The 13,670-nt window shown below is 36.2% G+C and overlaps 1 protein-coding gene across 5 annotated transcripts in view; it reads left to right on the top strand.

Moving 5' to 3' along the window:
- Nucleotides 1-13,113, top strand: part of LOC127970907 (transcription factor COE3-like) — a 102,202-nt gene extending 89,089 nt beyond the window's left edge. For 2 of the 5 annotated variants that reach the window (XM_052573612.1, XM_052573611.1), the window contains exons 12-16: nt 2,310-2,375; nt 2,729-2,903; nt 7,655-7,837; nt 9,588-9,803; nt 10,494-13,113. In XM_052573612.1, the coding sequence (XP_052429572.1) occupies nt 2,310-2,375; nt 2,729-2,903; nt 7,655-7,837; nt 9,588-9,803; nt 10,494-10,525 (672 nt within the window). In that variant the 3' untranslated portion in view covers nt 10,526-13,113. The remainder of the gene's footprint in view (nt 1-2,309; nt 2,376-2,728; nt 2,904-7,654; nt 7,838-9,587; nt 9,804-10,493) is intronic. The other 3 variants (XM_052573615.1, XM_052573613.1, XM_052573614.1) reach the window with 2 other exon arrangements.
- The last annotated feature ends 557 nt before the right edge of the window (nt 13,114-13,670 follow it).

Here is a 13,670-nt window from a genome sequence, read left to right as displayed (position 1 = left end):
GTGTGTGAGTGTGTGTACAGACACAGGCTGTTGTTCTCACAGTACAGTAATGATAGGTTTGCCAGCAGCCCCAGCTGCCTCTTACCTGGCAACTCTTGAGGGAGAAAAACAACTAGAACTTCCGCTCTTCATCTCTCTCTCTCTCTTTCTCTCTCTCTCTCCTCCTAACATACTCACTCACTCACTCACTCACTCGTTTCCACTTTATTTGTGAACATTTCCCTCACTTTGTCTTCTTCTGTCTTCTCTCTGTCCCTCGAGTCTTTTTTCCTTTGTTTTCTTCCAACCCTTTCCCCCTTTGCTCATCTTTCAGCGCTGTTTTCTGTCTGCATCTCTCTTTCACCTCTCGTCATGAGATTTACAATTACTCTGCCGTTCCCTCTCTTCGTCCTGCTCTCTGTAGCCAACCTGTTTTTTTTTTCTGTCGTTTTTATCCTGATTTCATGAACTGCATCTGTAGTTCTTTGGGTCAATCTTTTCTCTCTTTGTCTGTGTTTATTCTATACTTTCATCTGTCTCTCTCTTTGTTTTCTGTTCTCTCCTCATACAGTCATGTGAAGTGTGTGTGTGTGTGTGTGTGGTAGGTTTCAATGTAATACCCCAGGGAGCTCCAGTAGAGGTTGCCATAATACCAGCTCTGGCTTCCTCTGTATCACCTCCACACCTCTCTGTCTGCCTCTGAACACTGTGTGTATGAGAGAGAGAGAGAGAGAGAGAGAGAGAGATCCTCCTCTTCAGCCTGATCATAATGGCTCAAATGTATCTATATACTCAACTTGTTATTATAAACATTTATGACTTTCTTTCTTCTGTGGAACACAAAAAGAGATGTTTCACAGAATGTATGAGCTGCTCTCTTCTTCTCAGTAAAAGTAGATGGTGACCAGAGTCTCTCATGGTCCATATGTGCTATATAAAAAATTGTCCAGACAATTGTTCCTTTGTAAAATAAACACTTTGTAAATAAACTCCTTATTCATGGAAAACAACCTTACATTAATAGATGTGGTCGCTTTTAATTTCTTTTTCTTTTTTTATTATAATTATTATTTTTAGAATCAGCAAGGTTATTTTTAACAATTAAATGGATCAAAAGTGAAAGATATCTTTAGCAACAATATAGATATATTTATTATAAATTAAAACAATTATGTTGTTTTAAAATCTCTATGCATCAAAAAATTCCTGAAAAAGATACAAATGTTTTCACAAATATATTAAGCAGCACAACTTTAAAAAGAAGTGTTCTCTGAGGAACAAATAAACACATTAGAATGATTCCTGTTGGAAATTTAGCTCCGTCGTCATAGGAATAAACAGCATTTTAAAATACATTTTAATAGAAAACTGTTATTTTAAGTTGCAATAAAATTCACACATTACTGTTTATACTGTATGTTGTATAAAAATAAATGCAGCCTTGGTATTTTTTATCAAAATCCAAACTTTTTAATAGTTGTGTATTTCTGTGCAGCAATTTTTTTCTGTGGATTTATATAATTCATTATTTCTTTGCAATAATGTGTACTGATGAGCTCATAAAAAACATTGAGTAGAAATTACAGAAATTATTGTAAAAAGTTAAATAGATAGAAACAAAATATTGGGCAAGAGTGATAATTTGATGCTTCCGCTTATGAAGTGCAAAGGAGATGCCCTGGAGGTGAAGACAGGAGATAAAATAAAGAAAAATTAGACTTTAATTCAGTGCAGATGTAGCAGATGGAAAATGATTGTGCATAAGAAGCCGTAATAAGACGCTCATGTCCTGCCTTGGTTTTGGTACACTTAGTGAGACCAGAGTGAGTCTGTGGGCCGAGGAGATGTGTGACTTACACAGGAACACTACAGGATAACACGCACAAACCCACACAGTCACACACGCCGTGTGAAGAATGACAGTGGAGCATATGTGTACAGTCTGAAAGGATCGCAGCCCTGGATCACTGCTTGTGTGATTTGGCACAGGTTGAGTGTGTGTTCTGTGTGTTCTGTGTGTTCTTGTGTGTGCTTGTGTGTGTGTGAGACAGGTTGGTGTAAATGAGATTCCAACAGCTGCCATTTCTGTCCGCTTCATCACATGTTTGTTTTTTGTTTTTTTTGAACCCAACTTGCTTATATATAGTAAATAACTAGTTACATTTAAAACAAAAGATTATTTATTTTTTATAATTATACTTTGTCATGGTGCTCCACTAATGGTACTGTTTATGGATTTACTGTGCTGTTTATTGATACCATGTTTATTTACAGTACCTGAGCTGAAGTATCGGACTAAATTGTGTGTGTGTGTGTGTGTGTTTTATTAGGAGGTTCTTCTGAAAAGAGCCGCAGACCTGGTGGAGGCACTGTATGGAATGCCTCATAACAATCAGGTATGAAAACACACACAGCCAATAATATAATATTTAAATATTTTGTAATTATTATAATGTAAATAAAATGATAATAATGTAACATAATAAGAACTTGATATTTATATAACAACTTTACATTTACATAAGGTAAATAAAACAATTGTATAATTATTATAATTAAAATATGATTATAATAATGATTAAAAATAATCCTTTAATTCTTGGATTAATGAGTAATGATTAATTTTTATTAAATTTCAGTTTATTTCAGGGTATAATTGTTTTCTTTCATGTAATATCTTGAATCAAAACCCTAATGAGAAGCGCTGTGTCTCATTTTAACACTTGTCTCTGTTCTCTGGATTGGCCAGGAGATCATTTTAAAGCGTGCTGCAGACCTGACGGAGGCGTTGTACAGCGTGCCTCGGAGCCATAACCAGTTGCCCTCGCTGACAGGCTCCGGCGCTCACTCGGGCATGATGGGAGTTAACTCTTTCAGCAGCCAGCTCGCCGTCAACATCTCTGAGGCCTCACAGGGAGACCAAGGTCAGTGTGTGCACGTGAATCCCAAATCACACATTCAAACACATGCACGAACGGCTGTCAAGCCATTCAAAAATGGACTGCAAATATCAATAACTGGAAGTCAGTGTATATCACTGAACATGGAGCCTATCACTGCAAACAATTATACAATCAATACTTGAATTAAAAGTGGTACTTCATGTGCACACAGATCAAGGTGCACGATTGATTGTGTTAATATTTTTATCGCACTATTTTCTTTCGAACTCATCACAGTAATGTGTTGCGTTAACAGCCATACAAAGTGTTTGACTGGGTTTGTTTGAGAGATGACTTCACAAAACTCAAAGCTACTCGACCGCCTCAACACTTAAATTCAGTCGGCCGGTGTGTCAGTCCTTGTCTGGATCTGTTCATCTGTCATTTGTGAGCTTCACACCCACCGCAGACCCGGACCAGCAGCACTGCACATGACGATCACATGGCTGTGTTTTGGCAGGCCTGTCACCCACAGCGCTCAAAACTGCCACTCACACTCACCTGCCCATAGAAACGACACGTTCATCAGAGTGTGTCTGTGTGTGTACACACTCCCTGTCACTCCTGAGAGAAGTGTGAGCGGCACAGGCTGTGAACGAGCTGAGAGACTCAGGATGACAGCGCTACAAGAATGAAACACTTTATTTGCAAATGCAAACTCGGTTTATGAGCAGAGCACACACACGTTTTGGAATATCGGTGTACTAAAAATTAAGATGCAGTCATGGGTTTGCAATCCCGGGAGTTGGCAAAATTTAGCATTCGTTAGCCGACTTCTAAAGCAGGATACAAGAAACATCATAAAGCACTTAGGCAACAATGAAATGAAATGTTACAAAAAGATATCACAAATAAATGCTGTTTTGTTCTATTTATCAAAGAATACTGAAAATATTTCCCACAAAAAATATTAAGTGGCACAACTGTTTTCAACATTGATCATAATGAGAAATATTTATCGAGGACCGAATCAACATACTAGAATGATTTTTAGAGAAATGCTTGAGTCATGAGGTTGAAAATTCAGCTTTGCATTACAGGAATAACTTACATTTTAAAATATCCTCAAATTGAAAACGTTACTTTAAATTGTAATAATATTGTAACATGAGCTGACTGCTAAAGCTGATTGATTCTAAATGGAAAGATGAATTCTTAAAGTTGCTTAAGATGATCTGTAAAAATCAGAAATGCTAAGCATTTCACTAAGCAGAAATGTAATTTCCTTTGCAGTGTTTTCCCCGCCATTATATTAGATCCTGTAGGAACATGTTCTTTTATTAAACAAACTAACTAGCCTTATGATATTTATCTTATTTACACTTCATTTCATTTAAGGTAAAACTATCCTCTCAACCAGTCAAAATAAAAGTTTGGTTTAACTTGAAGACATTGCGGCAGAAATATTTTACTGTTGTTCAGTAGAATGTAAGTGATAGGCTACTATTACTACTAAAATGAATAAAATCTTATTTTTAAGGAATAATCATACAATATTTCTTCAGTGTTTTAATTGTAAAATCAAATCCCCTTTATTTTCCAAAAAAATAAAATGTGGTTAATTCTCATAAATTAAAAGATTAAATTAACGTTATTATTCCTTAAAAAATTTAAATAGACAAAACAGAATTTCTGAGGGGAAAAAAATCATAAGGCTGTTGTAAGAATGAATTAAACTTGCTTTTATGCTTTCAAATAATTAGACGTACTAAAACCCAGAATTTGGTAAGAATAAAACATAAGGTTGGAAAATATAAAACATTTCATAGGGCCCTAAACGTGTAATTTGTTTTAAACTTTTAATAAATTAATGTTAAATTGTTTAAGTTACATGATTTGAATGAATAAGACATGCTTTTTGATTAATCAAATGTAATTTAACCATTAAAAAGGAGTCCAGAAAAAATCAAACGGAAAGCCATAAATCTAGGGGAAACACTGCTTTGGATTTGCATGTATGTATCTCATGCCCTGTATGTGAGCATTTCCATGCACAAATGTGTTTTCAATATCACTGGGTCGGGCCTTGTTTCTCTTCACCCACCAGCTCTGACACTCACACACAGGAAGTGGGAATGGATGTGAGATGAACAGATCACTCTCCTTATATCAGGGAGAGAGAGAAAGTGAGAGAGAGACACAGAAAGACAGAGGAACTCTCTCTCCCTTGACACCCTCTGCTTTCTCTCCTGCTAGCACTCATCCCGTTTTCCTCTCATCTGTTTTCCTCATTCACGCAGGAAAGGAACACCTACAGGAATCCATGAGGTCATGGGAAAGGGCCGTTAGCCATTATAAAAATATTGCATTTCATACTTCATGCTTGTGTGCAGTGAAACTTCAGCAGGATTTAATTCAGTTAGCCTGCTGCTCCGTTCGTTCATCCATCAAACTAATTATTGTTTCAAGTTCTAATTAAGTTGCGAACTGATTTACAGAAAACACTACCTCTTTCCCGCAGCTTATCAAACCACATAGGAGCACAGTTTATTTAGGGAAGGTCTCGGATTAACCAGCATCGACTCTGCTGACGAGTGATATTTGCAGCTTATAATGGCAGTCATGTTGCCGCTCACGTGACTCTGAGATGTTAAAAGAAGATGTTGATTTGTCAATTAACAAAAATATATATGTTTTTTCATAATCTAAATTGCTTAGTAAAACAAGAAAAATAAATAAATAAATAAATTATATATATATATATATATATATATATATATATATATATATATATATATATATATATATATATATATATATATATATATATTACTTTATACATTAGAAAAATACCAGTTTGGATCAGTAAAGGTAACAAACTGAATGAAAGTAAAAATTACAGTAAATACATTTGCATTGTAACAAAAAATTATATTGCAATAATGGCTGACCTTTTGAAGTTTATATTGATAAATGGTCAGGAATAAATAAAAAAAATCTTTGCCATCACAGAAATAAATTAGATTAAAAAAAATTAGGGCCGGGACTCAATTAAAAAAATTAATCTAATTAATTAGAGGCTTTGTAATTAATTAATCAAAATTAATCGCATTTTAATCGCATATAAATATTTGACCTGAGAACAGTGAGAAGTAATTTTTTTCACATGGATTTATAGTATACCATTGAATAATGACTGAATACATAAGCTTAAGCAACAAAATATTGTTTATTTTTGTTCAACCAAGTCTAGCAGACCAGTGCAATTTTTGCCATGAAGTGTAGCAATAGCATATTTAGAAACAATTTAGAAATAGTACATTTCAGAAATTCAGGAAGCTTATAGGTGCTGGAACCTTCTGTAAAGTGTTTTTTTTTTAAAGTAAAACACAATACTGTCAATTACATTCAGAACATTGGAAACACTGACTATTAGAAAACATCTCTCTGTAGCTTCAGAAGCCATAACATACTAAGTATACAAACCTTGGCCAAAACAATAAAGAGTTCAACATAAACTGTTGCACCAACAAAATAATACATAGTTCAACATAAATTGTAAAGTCCACGCTAGCTGCTATATGTTTTGCGTTTAGGTGATACTTGAGGCTCGATGTGCTGCTGCGATGATATGCGAACGCTAGTTGGTGCTTCAGTATAATCGGTCCCGCCGAAACTCATCCAGTGAGAAACGTTCCGCGGTGCAAAAATAAGTTATTAAAAATGCGGGAATTTTTTTTCTGTAATTAATTAATCTTAGTTAACGCGTTATTTTTTGTGTAATTAATTAATCTCAATTAACGCGTTAAAGTCCCGGCCCTAAAAAAAATATTTTAAAATGATTTTAAATTGTACTATTATTTCATAATATTACTGTTTTACAGTATTTTACTGTTTTTACAGTATTTTTAATAAAATAAATATTTTAAGAATTTGACCCCAAACTTCTGAATATTTGTGTGTGTGTGACTTGAGAAATTTAGATTAAATCTTAAATTAACTTTTTAAATAAATAAAATATGATTTATTTATTTGTTAAAATTATAAAATGTTCTATTCTTCCTTTTACACTCTCTTCCTTTCTTTCTCAACTGTTCCATATGAGAATTAGTCTTAAGGCCTAGATAGTGGACACGGATGCCAAGTGGCATTCAAAGCTCTCTCTTCACTTCCTGTTTAGTTTTGGCTGACTATGAATTGTACAGCAAGAAAAAAAAAAGAAAAACAAGAATATGATGTTTTCTTAAGAAATGTCTCTTCAAAACTTACCACCATGCAAGTATGTTGTTATGACTAACAGGCCATTGTTATGCAGTGTTATTGCTGGTTTGTTTTTGGTGGTTGCTAAGGTTGTTTCTTACCGGCTTAAGTCAACTCTCAAGTCTCTGTGATATCCATGTTTCTCAGTATGGCTCAGATCCTGTCTATCTTATTGTCTGCAAGGCGAAAAGAGTCCAAAACACCCACTACTCACACACACACACACACACACACACACACACACTGCTTATGGAAACATAGACAAAGTTTTGTTTGACTGCTGTACTGAGTGCTTTCTTAACAGCATCCGGACATCTTTAAAATGTTCTCACACTTACTGAGGGATCCCACCCACTAGAAACACAAGCCCAGCATGTTACAGACACACATTAGTCTAACCGCAACATTTACAAATCACATCAAGTGTCTTAATAAGCAAACTCATAATACATCCCAGTGCTGACATGGTTTATATTTGAACTACAGTCTACAAGAGCGTCCTCCTTAACCAGTCGCCATTTCTTATATTCCAGGTTACTCTCGTAACTCAAACAGTGTGTCTCCTCGCGGGTACGTGCCGAGCTCCACACCCCAGCAGTCCAATTACAACACCATCACCTCCACCATGAATGGATATGGAGCCGGGATGACCAACCTGGGCGTCCCTGGATCCCCAAGTTTCCTCAACGGATCCGCCGCCAACTCTCCTTACGCAAGTGAGTGTTCTGTTGATCAGCTAACAGATCCTGACATTTCTGCTGAAAAGACCAGCATATTGGCATTCTTGACTAGTTTAACAAGCAATACTTTTTAATTTCAGCTAGTCTCAAGACTTTACTTGCTAAGGGGGTTTTTACAGCAACACCATATATACTCTTAATGAAAAGGTCTTTTAAGAACTGTTCACTGAAAGGTTCTTTGGGGAACCAGAATTGGTTCCTCTGTACTCTTAGAAATAAAGGTTCTTCAGTGGCAAAGGTTCCATGAATAACCTTTAACATCCATGGAAACTTGTGCTTTATAGTGCTCTTTGTAGTGTTCTTTACAGTATATTCAAATGTTCTTCACACTAAGAAAAACATGGTTCTTTTAAGAACTGTTCATTGAAAAGCCTTGAAACCAAAAAATGGTTTTTCTGTGGCATCACTGTAAAAACCCCATTTGGAACAGAATTTTTTTAGAGTGTAAAAATACTATTTTGGGTTGAACAGTAATTTTCTTAGTATGAAGAACATTTTTATAATCTGAAGAACATTTTCCCACTCTGAAGAACCTTTTCATGGAACCATTAATGCCAATGAAGAACCTTTATTTTAAAGAGTGTAGACCGATTCACCAGCCTGGAAATGTTAGATACTACATGCTAGTCATTTCAGCAGGGTAGTTAACTCTTCACTGCATGTTTTGGATTCTGATTTGTTGGATTTAACCAGCTAAATTCGACCATTGTGTGTCTAAAAAGCTTGCATTTTGTGATATTGGTGATCACAACAGGCTTATTTGGTCGCAACTCAGTCAATCTGAAATACTAAGGTTGTTTGTTTGCCTATTTGTGTTCTTTGAGGGAAAGGTTACTGTCTGTCTGCTGTTCCATGCACTGTAAACATCTCCATCCAAACTAACTCCACTAACACTCATATTGTTTCATCTCCTTTCATGTCTAACACTTTTAACGACTCCTCCATGGAACTCACTCCGTCACACGCTCGCTTTCTAGTGAGCTTTCTGTCTGCAGTTTCCTGTAGATACGTCTGCTGCTACTGTTATTGGGGGGGGGGGGGGATCACAATGCTGGAGGCCTGACAATTACAAATGAGGTTTATATACTCAAGAATGTCCATATATTCGATATATAGCAGCTGTATTTTGTGTGATTGGCACTTGTTTGGCAGGCCGAGCTCTGTGCAAAGCTGTTTCATGGCAGGTTTGCTTTCCATTCATTATAAAAATGGAAACAAGTTGGCACGAGTTTTCAATTGGAATTTCATTGAAGAAAATTCATTGTAGGTTTTTCTCCAATTTGGTGAGAAAGCTCAAGCTTTCGTCTCAACATTCAGCTCCATGAGTGTTGGCTAGTGTACGGTGGTTTTTATTACCTGTCTTTCTCTCAAAGCATGCAGATGACCGCATATTAGATGTCCTGATAATATCCTCTTCTGGCATGCATTACATATACATGTGTCAATACAAAAGCAGATTTCATGGTTATGCTACTGCAAAAGTGTGATTTGGCAGTCAAATGTGGACTATATTGGCATAAATCCTCCTCAAGAGTTCTAAGTTATGGATCAACTTTGCCATGCAGGTAGCACACGGTTTCATTCCCATAATGCCTCACTCTGCCATAGCCCTTCCCCTTCAATTAACCCTCTAACAATCGGCATGACCCACCTCATAACTCTCATCTTTGTGTGTGTGTGTGTGCGGGTGTGTGTGTGTTTCTCTGTGTGTGTGTGTCTGTTTCAGTCACCCCCTCCAGTCCTCTATTGGAGCCTCATGCTTCCTCTTCCTCCTCTTCTTCATGCATCCCTACTTCCATCTCTCTGTCTGCGGGCCCTTTCTCATTCTCTCCTGTCCATATGATCTCTGCAGTCAAACAGAAGAGCGCCTTCGCGCCTGTCGTCCGGCCACAGACCTCCCCGCCCCCCACCTGCACCAGCACCAATGGGAGCAGTCTACAGGGTGAGCACCCCACCCCTCTCCTGCCTCTGAGCCAATCAGCAAACAAGACCCTATTTTAGAACGAGTCACAAAAAAGGGCACTGCATTTTTGAGGACAAAGTTGATCCATAACTTTCTACTTACAAGACTGGTTGCTTTTTCAGCAAAAAAATTAAAATAAAAATATTGTATATGTATGTGTGCAGAAAATTCAGCTCTGCAATTATAGTACATTTTTGAGGTTGAAGTTGATCCATACATTTCTACTTATAAGATTGGTTGCTTTTACAACAGTGAAAATTACATTTTTAATAAACAAATAATGAATAAAAATGCTTTTGGTTTGCATACAGGTGGTGATGTCTGTTGGGGCCAATTAGTGTAAAATAGTATCAAAATGTCAGATTTGGACAAAATATGATAATTTCCCGTGTTATTTGCATGTTATGAGCCCAAAATTTGTTTCAAGATGCTACAATTCTGACTGCAGATTTATTTCTAGAAGGAAACTCTTAACTTTAAAGCACTAAACTGTAGAAGTGTTTGCTGAGCATCAGCTATTTGCTAAAAATATTCCTCCATCCAGACCGACTGTGGAATAAGCTGCAATATTGATCTTTAATAACCATAAACCAGTCATTTTATGGTTCAGATAGATCATGTGTTATTTGTCTCTTTTATTGTCGACTGACCTCTTGTTGTCTCTTGCAGCTATGGCTGGTCTGATTGTCCCTCCCATGTGAAGAGGAACCTCTAAGGCTTCACTGAGCCCACAACAAACTCACTGGCTCACCAAATCTGTCTGACACTCTCTTATCGAACATCACCAGTCCTACGAGGAGCTGCCCGAAAAGAACCTCTACACCTGGATCGCTAAAAAAAAAAGAAAAAAAAGAAAAGTGTACCTGGCCTGCAAATGTCCCATGTCCTCAAATGTCAATAGATGTGTTTGTTTTGCTCTCTATGACTTCATCCTTTGAGACTCGCCATACCGGGTGGCATAAAAGCTGGATATTATCGCAATGTGAATGAGAAGCCAAGGTTTTGATACGTTCACGGCCGTAGGGGCTTCTTTGCATGGCTGATGTTGTCTGTAGACTGTCCGTTTCATACTGTATATCTGTCCTGTTTCCACTGTGAGAAGAGAGATGCCACTCATCCAGATGGGACTGTGACGACTCAAAATGCCATTTGGAAACCACTCATTCCTAATTACGAAATGCAACATAAAGCTGATGCAATTTCCTTTCGCTTTTGTTTCAAACCATCAAATGAGAACACAAACAAATGATTCCAGACTGAAGAGCGCGATATTTAGTAATCATCAGGATGATGATGGATGTCAGTCATTTTTACTCATACTGTTTCTGTAGTTCCTGTATAGTTCCAGGTGTGTGGATAGGTAGATTTAAGCCAGGAATGCTTTCTGCAGTTTTAATCACATTTAGGTACCAGACTTATTGTTGAACTTCTTATTGTGCTTTTTTGTATGTATTTATACAAGTTTGTTTGTTTTGGGATTTCTTCGGTGAGTTAGGCCTGAATAATAGTATCAAATATCTATGTCAACACATTTGATGTCTTAATACCTTTTAGATATTGTAAAAAGAGTGAAAAATAAAAGCGATTACAATTTTTTTTGTAAAAACAAAAATGACAATGACAAGAAAAAAAAAAGAAAAAAAAAAAGGTCTGGACATGACCAAGACACCTGTTTTTTAAAAGCAGGATGCAAAGCTCCACCGCTTTTGTAAAAAAAAAAAAAAAAAAAGAAAAAAAAAACTTTTTTCAATCGTATATTTAATGTTTTCTTTTTGCAAAAAGCATTTGTGTTCTTGTTCCCCCCTCTTGTCTCGTGTGTTCTCGTGAAACGTGTATGATCATAGTTATTTCCTAATGCACTTTTTTTGTTGGGGCACTTACAAAAGCTATGTATGTTAGCAAGCAGAGCAAAATAATAAAAAAAAAAAAAAAAAAAAAAATTGAAAACCTATACAAATATGCACCAGTATGTTTTCAGACGAGTTTCTTTTAATTGATTACTCTTTGCTTTGGTCATGATAACTGAAATGGCTAATCGTTCATCATGTGATTTTTTTAATGTTTCTAAAATGTTTCCATAATACTTCTCTGTCCTTGTTTATTTTACATTAGATATGCATTTTTTCGACAGATAAAAAGTTAACATTTCTATCTAATGTGCTGATAAATATGCCACATGTTGAAACGAAGCACATTTTGACGTGGAATCATTCATTGACGTCAGTGTTGCTGGAGATGTTCTTAGCTGTTGCACACACATGCACAAGTTATGCAATTTGTATTCAAATGCAACTCGCAAGTCACATTTCGGTGGATTAGCTGTGAAATTAATTAACGGAAGGAAATATAAGGATGCCTTAAAATAGGATGTGCTCCAGGACAGTATATCTCAAATAACAAATAAACAATATTAAAAACTGTCTGATACAATGCATTTAAATACTTATGAAACGGCAATGTTTTAGGTCTTAGTAGGAAAAAGGTAGAAAATTATTGTGGAAATATGACTTCGGTAATCATTGTATTGCAGGTTGTCATCTTCACGAAGGAGGTTACTTAGTCATGTTTGGTTTTGTTTCTGTTTGTGATTAAATACTAGAAACTGACCACTTGGAAATAATGTAATTTTAATATTCCAGTTATGATTTTTCTCTATTTTCCTGAAGTGAGTGAAGGTGTGTTTGCTAAGATGAAATGTGAAAGAAATTGTGGTTTCTGAAGACCTCTTTTAATTTTCCAGGTGACCTAATTACTTTACATTTGTCCTTTTGGGGTTTAGACATAAATGGGGTAAAGAAAATACAATTTGACAGTGCCCTATTATATTAAAACAGCTGAATTCAATCTCAAAGTTCACTTGAAAACATCTCAGAGAACCAGCTTGTCTGGAAACACACACACACACACACACGTCCATCCATTTCACCCATGCATTCAGTTTCCTAATAGCTTGTGAAAGGTTTTTTTGTCATAGATGTAGAGAGCTGGCTTCTGCTTTCTTTTTTCAAAACCAGTTTTCTTTGGAAATGTTAAACTCGAGGTGAAATAGAGAAAGGTACTGCATCTTTGTGAAATATGAAATATTATATCAAAATATATCAAAGCACAATGTTTAATTAATGTCTTTAGAATTCAGACAGGGAGATGTATTCTACTTTCCTTTTTTTTCTCTCTGACCATGCTGTAAATAAATGCATGTTTTTCCTTCGTTTTTATTTCAGTTTTTTTTCCTGTGATCCCGTGCTTTTTGTACAGAAACTGAAAATAAAGATTACATTTGGCTTGAAAATATTTCGTCAAGCATCTTTATTGTGCAAAAGAGCAAGTCTCTTTTTCACTTTCACAATGTTTTAAAACATCAACAGTCCATCGAGTTATAAAAGTCACTTTTTATGCTGTGCTTCTCAGCATGGGGTGAACCATCTCAGGCCAGAAATCTCCAGCTCCACTCCAAACATCACAGCGAGGCTCATCCTTCCAAGGTTTCGACCTTTTGGTCTGCTCCGCCTGCCAGCACTGCTCAGTTGATGGGATATATTTTTGAAACCTTATCCAAAGACCACATTCAATTTTTTAGAGTTTTGGCCCTCAAACCCAATGCGCTGAACCTGCGTAAAGACATAGTGACCCATGCAGATCAGAATCAATCATTCCTGAAATCACTCCAGCGCAGTAATTTTCCTGAGCTTTCTGCTTGGATAAGAAGGAGTGAGGGAGATATTCCAAACGTGATTTGTGCTCATGTCAAAAGAAACATTTAAGGAAGGGGAAATATCTGAGACATGAAGCTGGTGGCCTTTTGATTACCTCTAGCATTTGACAGTCTCACAAATTGCACAGTCGACA

This window comes from Carassius gibelio, chromosome B14 (assembly GCF_023724105.1).
Source record: "Carassius gibelio isolate Cgi1373 ecotype wild population from Czech Republic chromosome B14, carGib1.2-hapl.c, whole genome shotgun sequence".
In the NCBI taxonomy this organism is placed as follows: domain Eukaryota; kingdom Metazoa; phylum Chordata; class Actinopteri; order Cypriniformes; family Cyprinidae; genus Carassius; species Carassius gibelio.
The sequence above is the reverse complement of the archived record's forward strand: the minus strand, read 5'-3'. Positions and strand labels throughout refer to the sequence as shown.